This window comes from Periplaneta americana, chromosome 12, assembly GCF_040183065.1.
Source record: "Periplaneta americana isolate PAMFEO1 chromosome 12, P.americana_PAMFEO1_priV1, whole genome shotgun sequence".
Classification (NCBI taxonomy): Eukaryota; Metazoa; Arthropoda; class Insecta; order Blattodea; family Blattidae; genus Periplaneta; species Periplaneta americana.
In genome coordinates this window covers 157,414,338-157,429,059 of record NC_091128.1, presented here as the reverse complement: position 1 = coordinate 157,429,059, position 14,722 = coordinate 157,414,338, and the positions used below count along the sequence as shown (strand labels likewise).

The 14,722-nt window shown below is 36.6% G+C and overlaps 1 protein-coding gene across 3 annotated transcripts in view; it reads left to right on the top strand.

Annotated features, from left to right (window-relative positions):
* NFAT (NFAT nuclear factor) overlaps positions 1–14,722 on the top strand; it is a 223,267-nt gene that overhangs the window by 143,460 nt on the left and 65,085 nt on the right. For all 3 annotated transcript variants that reach the window (XM_069842351.1, XM_069842352.1, XM_069842350.1), the window contains exon 2: positions 13,982–14,089. In XM_069842351.1, the coding sequence (XP_069698452.1) occupies positions 13,982–14,089 (108 nt within the window). The remainder of the gene's footprint in view (positions 1–13,981; positions 14,090–14,722) is intronic.

The following is a 14,722-nucleotide window of genomic DNA, read 5'->3' as shown; positions in this document are numbered from 1 at the left end:
GATGATTTCTGCCCTCATTGGTGTATAGTTTCGCGATGAAGAAATGAAGAATATTTGTGGGAAAATAGTGGAATCCATGCCAAATCGTCTCAGAGCTGTTATTAGGCAGTGGCGTATACTGGTTAAAGGGTTTGGGCTACCGCTGACCCTATTATTACACATAATATATCTAACAATTACTTTAATTTTAATTACTATGGTAAAACTAATAATACAAAATTATTACATTATGTTATATTATAAACTTTTTCTTTTGTAATTTCCTTGGGCTACCGCCGGTAGCCCCGGTAGCCCGCAAAATGCCCCTGTTATTAGGAACAAGGGAGGCCACATAGATTACTGAGGTATGTCTTAGATCCTTTTTTTTATCCCGTTTGAGTGTTTTTGCATAAGTAATTACGTTGTTCGGATTAATTTGCACGCTACCGTATATGGTGTTACTTCTTCTGTATGCAATAATTATTTCTTCTTTAAATTACAAGTTAATATCAGCACTGTGAATGCAAGATCATTGCACTGCTGCCCTTTTCTTGTTGATATGAATAACTAAACAGCGATGTTGCTATAATAAGAGGTAGATTTTTTTAATGTGAACGAGGGCTCTTTGTTTCTGGCACAGAGAATAAACGTCACATTTTGTTATAGGAAGTAATGTATTAAGTGTGTTATGTTATGTATACGTGATTCCGTACGATATCCCATAATGTAGGGGTCTGATTTTGCGATATTAACGATACGTTAAGCGAAATGTGTTAAAAACTTAATTTTATGCATGGAAAATGCAAATCCCTTAATGAAATTCCAAAATTAAGTGAAATATATCCGCGAAATTGACAGAAATCTACGAAATTACTTTATAATCATAATATTTTCGAAAAAAAAATCCGGAGAATTCGCACAAAAAATGACTTCCTTCCAAATAAAACGTGAAGTTTTTCTTAGTTATGAAATACTTTATAATCATAATATTTTCGAAAAAAAAAAATCCGGAGAATTCGCACGAAAAATGGCTTTCTCCCAAATAAAACGTGACATTTTCCTTAGTTATAAAATATACATGAACATTTCTACATATTTGATCGTTCAGCATTACTTACAGTATGTGTGACATCTGGCAACGATGTGCGCATAGTTTCAGTGATTTCTTCCAGGGAGCAGTGCAAGCAGACATCGGTCTTTTCTCTTTTCCACAACAACTACCTTCGTGAGATCAAGAAGGCAATGCCGTCATGCCCTCACAGTCGAACGAAATTATTAAATTATGAATTTAATTAATGATGCAAACAACTTTCTGTTAGTTTGAAAGGGATTTGTTTTGATAATAAGTGTAAAAATTATTTTATTATTATTATTTTTTTTGTTTAGTTTCTTTAGGGTGCGAAATATGCGTAAAATTGCTTGTATTTTACAAAATACATCACGAAATTAAACCATTTTAATCACCGAAGTCAGAATGAAATAATCACCGTAAATCATACCCCTACCTACATGACATGTATTTTCTTAAATTTCCTACGAGAACAAAGCTTTACACACACACACGCACACACACGAGTTGAACTTGTAAATAGGACATGAATGAAAGAAGTTTTGATAAATATTGCTGGTTGACGCGAGAGATACTGGTTTAATTGATCAACTCATGTCATTGCCACCCTTACAGGTTCGCTGTAAGCATAAGGTCGAGAGAAATGGTCTAAATTTAAATGAAATTGAACAAGAAAGAGAGGAAAGTATGCCAAGGCCGGACAGTTTCCCAATCTCTCTCTGAACTAGTGAGATCCATCCTAGATCTCCCAGATTGTTGACCGCCCGATTGGAGCCAATACGTTGGCCGATACCCAGTTGAGCTGCTCCAGATAGTTGCTCTGTATGTTGGGTGAGCGTGTCACTCAAGACTACAGAGACCTGAAGTGGTATTATAAGAACCGTGGATTAACATTCCTTTTAAACTACAGAGACTATTCATAGACGATGAGATGATGATTGTAATTGTAATTCTTTATTTAACTTTCCTTTTAAACTACAGAGGCTATTCATAGACGATGAGATGATGATTGTAATTGTAATTCTTTATTTATCGTTCCTTTTAAACTACAGAGGCTATTCATAGACGATGAGATGATGATTGTAATTGTAATTCTTTATTTAACGTTCCTTTTAAACTACAGTGGCTATACATAGACGATGAGATGATGATTGTAATTGTAATTCTTTATTTAACGTTCCTTTTAAACTACAGAGACTATTCATAGACGATGAGATGATGATTGTAATTGTAATTCTTTATTTAACGTTCCTTTTAAACTACAGAGGCTATTCATAGACGATGAGATGATGATTGTAATTGTAATTCTTTATTTAACGTTCCTTTTAAACTACAGAGACTATTCATAGACGATGAGATGATGATTGTAATTGTAATTCTTTATTTAACGTTCCTTTTAAACTACAGAGGCTATACATAGACGATGAGATGATGATTGTAATTGTAATTCTTTATTTAACGTTCCTTTTAAACTACAGAGACTATTCATAGACGATGAGATGATGATTGTAATTGTAATTCTTTATTTAACGTTCCTTTTAAACTACAGAGGCTATTCATAGACGATGAGATGATGATTGTAATTGTAATTCTTTATTTAACGTTCCTTTTAAACTACAGAGGCTATTCATAGACGATGAGATGATGATTGTAATTGTAATTCTTTATTTAACGTTCCTTTTAAACTACAGAGGCTATTCATAGACGATGAGATGATGATTGTAATTGTAATTCTTTATTTAACGTTCCTTTTGAACTACAGAGGCTATTCATAGACGGTAGGATGATCTGATAGTTATGGAGCTATGGTAGAATGGGGATAATTGAAGAATAGTCTTAATATTTCTTCATCCATCAGAAAAAATATCAAACAGCGGTCGTTATTGTTGAGTAGCCCTGTATCCGGAGCTGTATCCGGAGCGCGTGGCACAGTGGCCCTGGTTTTTTCCACGGGCGTGTTTCTGCACACCTCTGCCTCATTATGGCTCCATTTTGGGAAACGGCACGATCCAGTTTGATGCCGACTAAATTGATCGGAATTCACTGGCCGAGTTTAACGACCCCCAGCACTGTTTACGACGATGCGTTGCTCTTCATTTTTATTTATTTACTTAACGATCCGAGCCGACTCTGCGTGTGACTTTGGACTGCAGTATCCAGGTTCAAGGCTGGTCTCGGTCAAGATTTCTGTATATCCGGGTTCTAACGACCCTTCAATGAAATTCACTAGGGTTCTCTAGGGTAATGTCATTCGGAACTTAGCTTACCAAATCATCACCATGTACCAGGTGTTTCAGACCACCCGTATTGGCCTTTTTTCTCGAAAACTATATGATACTGGTTCATAAAAAAATTTTGATATCCAAAACCTATGTAAAGAATCGATTGGTGGCAGTACCATTTCCCGTAACAAACCAGAAGTAGGTGTACCTATGGTCAACTTCGAAATTTCAAATGAGAACATGGGTCATTAAAGGTGCCATTGGAAACTACTTTACTGGAAATGGTACTATCACCAATCAATTCTTTACATAGGTTTCGGTTATAAACATTTTTTATGAACAACCATATGAAGAGTTCGCGGGAAAAACAATGAATGTCACAGTTTTGTTAAGGTTGATGTCATAATCTCATTCAATGGATCACTACGAAATTTAATGTTGTTCTTATGAAAAATGGTAAAAAGGAGAATTATCACCAGAAATACAGTAATCCATTCCTTTATTTTCTATAGAAACAGCACTACATCTTGCAGTTATAGACTCAATTAGATCATTATCTAATCGTTTAACAGAAATGTGACATTCATCGTTTTTTCCGCGAACTCTTCATATAGTTTTCGAGAGAAAAAAAAAGGCTGATACTGGTGGTCTGAAACACCCGGTATACCTGGACAGCTAAAAGAACGGCTTTGAAAGCACTTCTGAAGGTGGGGCACAGAAAGTTGAAGAATTTGACTGTTAGGGTGCTGAGATTAGGTTGCTTGGCAAACCGATGTTGTAACAGAAGCACATGCCGCCAGCCTGTGGTGTTCTTCGTCTCCTGAATATTTTAATTTTTGCAACGGCTGTCTTTCATTGTACACAGTGTAGTCTAGTTAGCAGAAGTGTATCTCTTGAGACTAGATAGTATGAAGTGTCTGGTCCTGGCTAGTGCTTGTTGTCCACTCCGCGAAGAACTGTCAAGGTGTGAGGTGACAAAACATGGAATACGCTCATTTACTTCGGCTCAAACAGGCTTCATAGTGCCGGGGTTAGAGTTCTACCACTCTCTCAGTAAAGATTACACGTCATATTGTCAACTGCCGAGGCTCTTCAGCCATGTTGAAGTGACGATAATGGAGCAGTGGTTAAATAAAATGACAGTCGGTCTACCTGTGGTACGGATGGATGATCGACTTCTTGCGTATTATTTAGTTGATTTTTTGGTTTTGATGATTGCATTGGTTGATTTTGGTTGGATTGCACTGGTTGCGTTGATTGGTTTCGTTAGTTGATTAGGTTGATCAGTTGATTGGCTGTTTATTGAGTTTGGGTTGGTTGGTGCGGTTGGTTGTGTTGATTGGTTTGTTTAGTCATTACGTTGATCAATCAGTCGATTGGTTGGTTGATTGGTTTAGGTTAGTTGTTGATTGCTTGGTTGATTGCGTTTATTGGTCAGTCGGTTGATTGGTTTGGGTTGGTTGTTTTGTTGATTGGGTAGTTGGTGGGTTTTGGTTGGTACGGTTGGTTGTTTTGTTGAGTGATTGGTTGGTTGGTTCGAGATTTTTCATCGAAAAGTCCTTTGTTAGTGACACTAGTGGCGTACAAGGTCGCAGTTGGGGTTTTCCTATGTGTTCTCCTTCCACAGATGCATCTACATCATTCCGTCAACATTTCGTCATTCCGTTGCATTCCCCGTACGCCGGCTGGCGACGCACGGGGAGGACGAGTAGGGTTGCCTGCTCGAAACCCGGGTACACAGCGAATCTATCAACCGGTGTGGGTTTGGGAATACGCCTAGCTTGAGGTTAGCGCTATAGATCTTGAAAGATCGCAGTGCTGGGTTGTAGTGCCCCCTCTCGAAATTCCATTCCATTGGTTCGGTTGGTTGTTGTGTTGATTGGTTTGTTTAGTTGGTTATTGCGTTGATTGGTTGGTCTAGTTGGTTATTGCGTTGATTGGTTGGTCTAGTTGGTTATTGCGTTGATTGGTTGGTCTAGTTGGTTATTGCGTTGATTGGTTGGTGTAGTTGGTTATTGCGTTGATTGGTTGGTGTAGTTGGTTGTTGCGTTGATTGGTTGGTCTAGTTGGTTGTTGTGTTGATTGGTTGGTCTAGTTGGTTGTTGTGTTGATTGGTTTGTTTAGTTGGTTATTGCGTTGATTGGTTGGTCTAGTTGGTTGTTGCGTTGATTGGTTGGTCTAGTTGGTTGTTGCGTTGATTGGTTGGTCTAGTTGGTTATTGCGTTGATTGGTTGGTCTAGTTGGTTGTTGTGTTGATTGGTTTGTTTAGTTGGTTATTGCGTTGATTGGTTGGTCTAGTTGGTTATTGCGTTGATTGGTTTGTTTAGTTGGTTATTGCGTTGATTGGTTGGTCGGCTGGTTCGGTTGTTTTAGGTTTGTTGTGTTGATTCGTTTGTTGCTCGAAGATTCTGTTTAGTTACGTTTGTAGATTTTTTTGTTGGTTCATTAGGTTGCACTGTATTGGTTGGTTGTCGTGTTGATTGACCTGTCGGTCCGTCAGTCGGATGGTTTGTTGTTCTTTTGGCTTGTTGGGTGTTCTGGTTTACGTTGGTTGTTAAAATTTGTTTTTAGTTGTGTTATTTTTTTCTTGAGTCCATTGGTCCGGTGAAGGAAGGGAACACGGACGGATGGAGATGAGGCAGACGATGTGTTCACGTACTTATATAATTTTTATTGATATTTCTGTAGTCTTATTGTCGCCCTAGTAACAATATTGATGACTTGATGAGTGTTAATTGGGGGGCCGCTGCAATGCCTGTCTTGCTGCGTGTTTATCAAGACTGGCTGATGTGTGCAAGAGGTTATTGGCACAGCTGCTGCTTTGTATTTAAATATACTAAGTTGTCATGTTGATTGTTCGCAGGTTATGTAAACTCATGTTATCTTAATCTTACACAAGCACGCGTGTTGCGTTTGTTTATCTACCTTCCCATATAGATTAAATACCTTTCCTCTTGTTATAGATTGATCTGCTAGATTGTCGAATTCTCTTACATTTATTATTATTTAGTTTCGTACGAAACAAAACACGAGATAGAACTGGTTACCAAACAGAACAAAATTGTGATTAGTAATAGTCATTTCTCTTCCTCTTTTGAATTAAAGTGACTGTATTTTGTAGTGGACTGGCAATGAATGATGCATTTGCCAAGCGAACAAACGTCTCTTGGAATAGTCTAGATTTAATGTGCTCAAGTTTTTTGGGGTGCCACGTTTTACGTGTGATGGAGGAAATCAAATGAAAGAAAATGTGTGAATGTTTTATAAACCTCGGTGATCGGTTTCCACATGGATAAATAAAAACGTTATAAAATAAAAGCTGTTCCCCATTTATTCTTCAGTATTTTCTATAATAGGTATAAAACGACACTGTAACCTATTAATAAAATATATTTAATACTTACATTTGCTAGCACGGCCATCACGCAATATCATGGCCTGAGGTACATCAGGAAAAATGCGACATATACGACCCCACTATACCATATTATAAGGAAAAATATCATCTAACGTCGATCGAATTTATTGGATTACTGATTGGGGCTAGAGGAACCATCACAAAAGGATTAGCGCATTTTTGTAAGCAGCTTGGTCTAGGACAAACTCTTGTCACTGAAGTATCTATGTCTGCAGTGAAGGGATCTATAAAAATCCTAAGAAACCATCTCTACAGTTATATAGATTGATCTCTTTGCTATGGCGATCTGCTCACTTAAGTTGGGTCTTGCAACTAGTGCTAAATAGACGACTGTGATCACCCAATAGCTAATAGATACTAGGAAATGTTATGTTTCTTCTGGAATTAATGATGTTTTGTTTAGTCTTTTCCAATTATTTCTAATTGTGCTATTTATTATTCTTTTTCTTCTCCATTGTTTTCTTTTTTTTCCATTATAACAACAATTTTATGGTAAGCTTTGTCTTCTAGCAGCCTTCACTTGGAGGAAGCTGAATAAAATTTATTCGAAATAAAATAAAGAAACAATGAAAACACTTAACATCTGAACATCAGGTGCGACAAGATAATAAACAAATGCGCATCAGATGTGACAAGATTGCAGTTGATAGTTAGCTTTGATTGGTTAAAAATAGATATAGGCCAACATTGATGCATTGGGCTGCAAAAGAAATGCCGAGTCGAAGTCGCTATAAATTTGAAATATTACCGTGTTACGAGGACTTCGTTGTACGTATGAAATAATTACAACCACATCTTAACTTTATGAATTTTCTAAAGAGTTTTTATTCCATGCAAAGGAGAAATGTGTAGTTAAATGTTTCAATTAGACTCACTTTTCAGTTCAGTATCTGTATTTGTAATAAATTTTATATTTATAATAAAATTGATACTTTTTTGTTAATACAATATTATGAATTAGTCTTCTTCCTGAATACTTACCATATTGACATAATGTTGATTACTGAGACTAAACTTGCTCCAAATCATCTAGAATCATTGTTACCAAATACTCAATTTGGATTCAGAAAAATGCATTCCTGTCCACAACAATTACATAAGATTATTGACATAATTCTTGACACCTATGAAAAGAAACAAATCTGTTTAGGCCTTTTCCTTGATACAGAAAAGGCGTTCGATAAAGTGTGGCATAATGGCCTCTTATTCAAACTAAAAAAACATCTTCCTGACACATATTACCGTTTAATTCAATCATTTCTTAGAAGACGAACTTATTCAGTAATTTATGAAGGTGTACAGTCTCAGATTAGATATATTTCTGCAGGTGTACCTCAAGGGATCATTCTAGCCCTTTTTCTCTATTTAATTTACGCTCATGATATACCAAGACCTAAATCAGATTCTCTAACTGTAGCTCAGTTCGCTGATGACATTGCTGTCCTTAGCAAAGGAGATACTGGTGAACAAGTGACAACCAATCTTCAAAACTTTCTTCAAGAAATTGAAATATGGAACAAAAAATGGAGAACAGTCATGAACACAAATAAGTCATCAACAGTAACATTCACATACCTCAAAAAAGAAAAAGCACTTCCATTATACCTCAACTGTTCACCAGTACCACAACATGAAGAAGTACGATATCTTGGACTCATCCTAGACAGTCGCTTGACCTGGAATAAACATCTCACTTACACCCTCCAGAGATTAAGATACAGACTTCATCGATTGAAAACAATACTTTCCAGCTCTTGTCTTTCCCTTTCCAACAAAAGGCTAATATATGTAATGCTTCTCAAACCTATTTGGCTCTATGGATGTTCATTATGGGGATCAGCTTTCTATAAGTCAAATCAAGCGTATTCAAACATTCCAAAATCGGGCACTAAGGATAATCACTGGAGCACCATGGTAAATAAGAAATGAAACACTTCAGTCAGATCTAGATCTAGCCAAAATAGAGACTGCAATTCATTCTTCCTACACACGGTTATATGCAACATTGTCAACACATTTTAACAGCTTAATCAACCTGATTCCTCGGAACTTGCCCCCTGCACGGCCTGATCGTCGCCTCAAGAGGAAAAGACACACTGACTTGTTGATGCTTTGAGAAACTTTAATGGACGTCACTCTCTCCACAAGTCTCAGATTGTTGAAATGTTAATTATTTAAGCACAATTGATAGTACCAATATACAAAAATTGTCAAATAAATTTAAAAAAAATATGAAACGTAACTGGCCGTACCTACAGACGTGGACAAATTATTAACAAAATGGACGATTTTTATGATAATTCTATTTACAAAATTTGACTTTTCAATTTAGACTACAGTTGAAAATTTTGCGTATTTCTATCATTACAGTAGATAGAAATATGCAAAATGTCAAATGTAGGCTATTCTAAATTGAAGAGTCAAATTTTGTAAAATATATATAATGAAATCTTCAATTTTGCTAATAATTTGTAAATATGCAAAAATGTCAACTGCAGTCTAAAGTGAAGGGTCAAATTTGGTAAAAAAATATATAATAAAAAATCTTCAGTTTTGCTAATAAATAGTTTGGAAATATCCAAAATGTCACCTGTAGTCCAAATTGAAGAGTCGAATTTTGTAAAAATATACAAAAAAAAATCTTCACTTTTGCTAATAATTTGTAAATATGCAAAAATATCAATTGTAGTCTAAATTGAAGAGTGTAATTTTGTAAAAATATACATACAAATCTTCGATTTTTCTAATAATTTGGAAATACGCAAAGATGTCAACTGTAGTCTAAATTGAAGAATCATACTTTGTAAAAATATATAATAAAAATCTCCAATTTTGCTAATAATTTGTCCACGTCTGTATATATCGATTGTAACAATGACAGCATCCATGGATAATAAAGAAGGCTGTGGAATACCATATAAACTGCAGTTTCACTATTTTCGTATAGCATTCTTATTAATGTTGTAAAATAAATGTATATGAATAATTTAAAATCAATTCATATTAAATAACGTGAACATATTATAAAAGTCGTATTTACATGTTTTTAAAAACTAATTTCAGGAAAATAGCTTTCCACCTCGCTATGTCTGCTAAAATCCTGGGAAAACGATATAATTTCGTATCGGCATTTCTTTTGCAGCCCAGTGTACATGAGCGAAATTAATTCTGGATCTGAAAATTTCATTGCTTAAAGTAATCAATTCTGGATGAAATTTTATTATCGAATTATATAGACGTGGACCATAATTTGTGCTGTGTAGTCACCATAACTGTCTTCATCTGCCGACACTGTTTACTGTTAAAGGGAAATAAGTATTTACATGATACATTTTCTAAATACATTTTCAATACCTTTCAAAAGTTGTTTAAGTTTTAAAGTTTTCATATTTCAAAAATATATTCTTTTCTGCAATAATAATTTACTTATTTACTACTTACTTACAAATGGCTTTTAAGGAACCCGAAGGTTCATTGCCGCCCTCACATAAGCCCGCCATCGGTCTCTATCCTGTGCAAGATTAATCCAGTCTCTATCATCATATCCCACCTCCCTCATTTTAATATTATCCTCCCATCTACGTCTCGGCCTCCCTAAAGGTCTTTTTCCCTCCGGTCTCCCAACTAACACTCTATATGCATTTCTGGATTCGCCCATACGTGCTACATGCCCTGCCCATCTCAAACGTCTGGATTTAATGTTCCTAATTATGTCAGGTGAAGAATACAATGCGTGCAGTTCTGTGTTGTGTAACTTTCTCCATTCTCCGGTAACTTCATCCTGCTTAGCCCCAAATATTTTCCTTAGCACCTTATTCTCAAACACCCTTAACCTATGATCCTCTCTCAGTGTGAGAGTCCAAGTTTCACAACCATACAGAACAACCGGTAATATAACTGTTTTATAAATTCTAACTTTCAGATTTTTCGACAGCAGACTGGATGATAAGAGCTTCTCAACCGAATAATAACACGCATTTCCCATATTTATTCTGCGTTTAATTTCCTCCCGAGTGGCATTTATATTTGTTACTGTTGCTCCAAGATATTTGAATTTTTCCACCTCTTCGAAGGATAAATCTCCAATTTTTATATTTCCATTTCGTACAATATTCTGGTCATGAGACATAATCATATACTTTGTCTTTTCGGGATTTACTTCCAAACCGATCGCTTTACTTTCTTCAAGTAAAATTTCCGTGTTTTCCCTAATCGTTTGTGGATTTTCTCCTAACATATTCACGTCATCCGCATAGACAAGAAGCTGATGTAACCCGTTCAATTCCAAACCCTGCCTGTTATTCTGGACTTTCCTAATGGCATATTCTAGAGCGAAGTTAAAAAGTAAAGGTGATAGTGCATCTCCCTGCTTTAGCCCGCAGTGAATTGGAAAAGCATAAGATAGAAACTGACCTATACGGACTCTGCTGTATGCTGTGGTCGTGCCAGAGAATCAGTCCTATTCCGAGACTTATTGTAGGGATTCGTAACAAGCTGTTTTTTACGGTGATGGGTTGTTAGCCCTTCGCCCAACCCCCAAGCTGGAGGACCACTCCTTATCGGCTGTCCACGACTGCTTATTCAATATATTCGCAGCTACCCTCCATATCTGGAGGCCGTCTCTATCCGCAACCTGAGGACGTGCCATGCCGTGGTGATAGGGACCCACAATACATGGAATTTACTTACTTACTAATTTATTTATTTATTTACTTAATAATATTTATTTAGTATTTATTTGTTTACTTGTTAATTGTGCTGTCGATCCCACTTCCCTCTCGGTATAGTAGGCCTATTAATCCCCTCTTGTTGAAAAGGTCTGAATTCAACACTGTGCTCCGATTTCTCTTGTTCCAAGCTTGTGGCAGGAACCTCAGCCAGATCGGTCGAATTTGATATTAGCAAATGTTTCGATTGACGTAGCTATTCCGTCATCCGTCTCAGTATAATGGCGTGATGAACTGGATTTGAGGCGATTTATGAGGTTTGTCAGCGTTATGAATGCGGGAGTATCGATGACCACTCCATGCAGGTGAAGGCAGGCGCGTCTTGCGCAAGCGGCCGTGTGCGGAAGTGGCTCCGCGGAACTCAAGGTCTCCGCTCGAATCACATGACGTCATCTCTTCCCGATGTCAATATGAAACGCAACCAGAGATTTGTGTACACAGATACGACGTTATTGACTAATTTAAATTGTTGACCAATAATTGGTTTGTTTGCTGCGACGCCTTCGGACAAGGCCTGGAAATAAGGTCTAGAATCAGTGGAGCAGTCAGTATATTAGGGTCGCAGAATGGCACCGTACTCAGACAGGATCTGGTTGTTGCCTTCGTATGTCTAGGCCCGTATGTGTGCCAGCTTCCGAAACATAGTTCCCGGCTGCCACTAGATTCCGTCCTATATTGAACACCATCTTAATAGCTGTAATATAAGAAATCATTCGAAACTAGTAGAAACGATCATTTTCCAAGAAAATGAAATAAAGTTTTTCCTTTATATTTTAGACGGTATCCTAGTATTATTTTCATGGGTCTTTCCGTTCACATGAAATGCTAAAATGTCAACTTAACGTTAATTGAAATGATCTATCTATCTATCTATCTATCTATCTATCTATCTATCTATCTATCTATCTATCTATCTATCTATCTATCTATCTATCTATCTATCTATCTATCTATCTATCTATCTATCTATCTATCTATCTATCTATCTATCTATCTATCTATCTATCCTATCTGTCTGTCTGTCTCTGTCTATCTATCTATCTATCTATCTATCTATCTATCTATCTATCTATCTATCTATCTATCTATCTATCTATCTATCTATCTATCTATCTATCTATCTATCTATCTATCTATCTATCTATCTATCTATCTATCTATCTATCTATCTATCCATCCATCCCATCCATGTTGTTTTCATATTCCTAAAGAGTTTTCTTTTTCATCAGAGTTCTTGTCTGTACCTACTAGGTGGGTTGGTGTAATTTGGGTATAAAAACAACCATTTTTAATATAATAATTTGAATAATTTCGAGGGAAAAATTGTTCCGGGGCCGGATATCGAACCCGGAACCTTTGGTTAAACGTACCAACGCTCTCCCAACTGAGCTACCCAGTAACTCTACCCGACACTTCGGATATTTGTTTGTTTTTCACAAATCCATAATTTGTGTATGTGGTATAATCTGGAACGAAAACTAGGTTAGTTACCACTTAACCTAGGATTATGCCGAAATTACTCAACGTTCGTAAATTGTAATTTGCTAACATCTGTTCTCTCTAATTATATATTACTACATTTATTAAAAAAATGTTCTAAACATGTAATATACACATACATGAATTTGGTTGCTGTGTCATAGCTGGTTTCCCAACAATGTTGCTTTGAATGTGATGGGTCAGTTCATACGCTGGTAAATATTTATTATTATTATTATTATTATTATTATTATTATTATTATTATTATTATTTGCCAGGCGTATCAGTGTGAGCAACACAAAATTTTAACACTTTATGATAGACAGTTGAGGCGGTTAGAAGCAAAAGGGTGTGACATTCTAAAAAAAAAATATTTAAGTGCATCCAGAGTAAACTAAAGCATTTAAAATTTCAGTGGTAAAGGGATATTATCTTCGTACTTTAACATTTAAAATTAAAACTTCACGCAATTTATGAATGCTTCGTAACTTTTAATCACATTTTATGGAAAATAACATAAGTACACTTATACCCCTTTGCTTCTGACCGCCTCAATTGTGAAATAGATTTTTTTATATATTTTATTGTGTTATTTTACGACGCTGTATCAACATCTGAGGTTATTTAGCGTCTGAATGATATGAAGGTGATAATGGCAGTGAAATGAGTCCGGGGTCCAACACCGAAAGTTACCCAGCATTTGCTCGTATTGGGTTGAGGGAAAACCCCGGAAAAAAACTCAACCAGGTAACTTGCCCCGACCAGGATTCGAACCCGGGCCACCTGGTTTCGCGACCAGACGCGCTGACCGTTACTCCACAGGTGTGGACTGGGTGAAATAGACAATATCATATTAAATTGGCATGTGTTTGAAGATTAGGTAAAGTTTTATTCAATAAATTGTAATTATACCCAAATTACCCCGACCCACCTACATACACACATACAGTACACAGATGTTTTTGCTAGCATGATTTTTGTTTGAATTCCTTGACAGGTGCTTGCTTAAATGTGACGGTGTATTTGAAGTTCATTGAATATAGGTGCTGGGCGGTTTCCATTTATTTGGCATCATATCTGTTTCAGGTGCAATGAAGGCAGCAGTGGGCGTCGTAACCCCACGAGTTAACCGCAAGGTTATCAAGGGCATCGCTACCAAGAGGACAGCCATCGGCCAGCAGAGAGTCGCAGCAGGTTAGTGTCGTCATCAGTTATGTAGTATTTGTTTACATTTCGTTGGGACCTTTTTTCCCTCTAGGGCTAAAGGCTAATCTATTACCCTAGATCATATATGTAACAGATATGTCGGGGTTATAGGCTTTGAGGTTAACTTTTGTCAGGTTTACTACGCTGCCATCTAGTTTTTACATAAGGAGTCACGTCATTATACCCATTTGAATTGCATTAGCGACTGTGCTGCCATCTCGTGTTCGTTTACGGCGGACGGGTGGCGATCCTGGCGGTTGTTCTCTTCAAAGTGCTGCCGATTTTAACGTAGGGAGGAGTTATCTGTTACATATATGATCTAGGCTATTACGATGGCGAACGTCATAGTATCGTATACGTGACAGAGTCAATAATCGCTTTAATAGGTGGCCGTGTGGTCCTACTATAGTAGATTCTATAGTGTGGCAACAGACAAAGCATAGCGCTTCCTTTCTTGCGTCGCGCATGATGTCGTTCTTTCACACACAGGACATTCATTCATTCATTCATTCATTCATTTTATTCCATAGATCTTACATGAGCAATGAAGCTTTAAGATGTGGAACAAGTCAAAATTTTACAATATTCCAATTACAATTTTTACAAATTTTTATAGTTTTA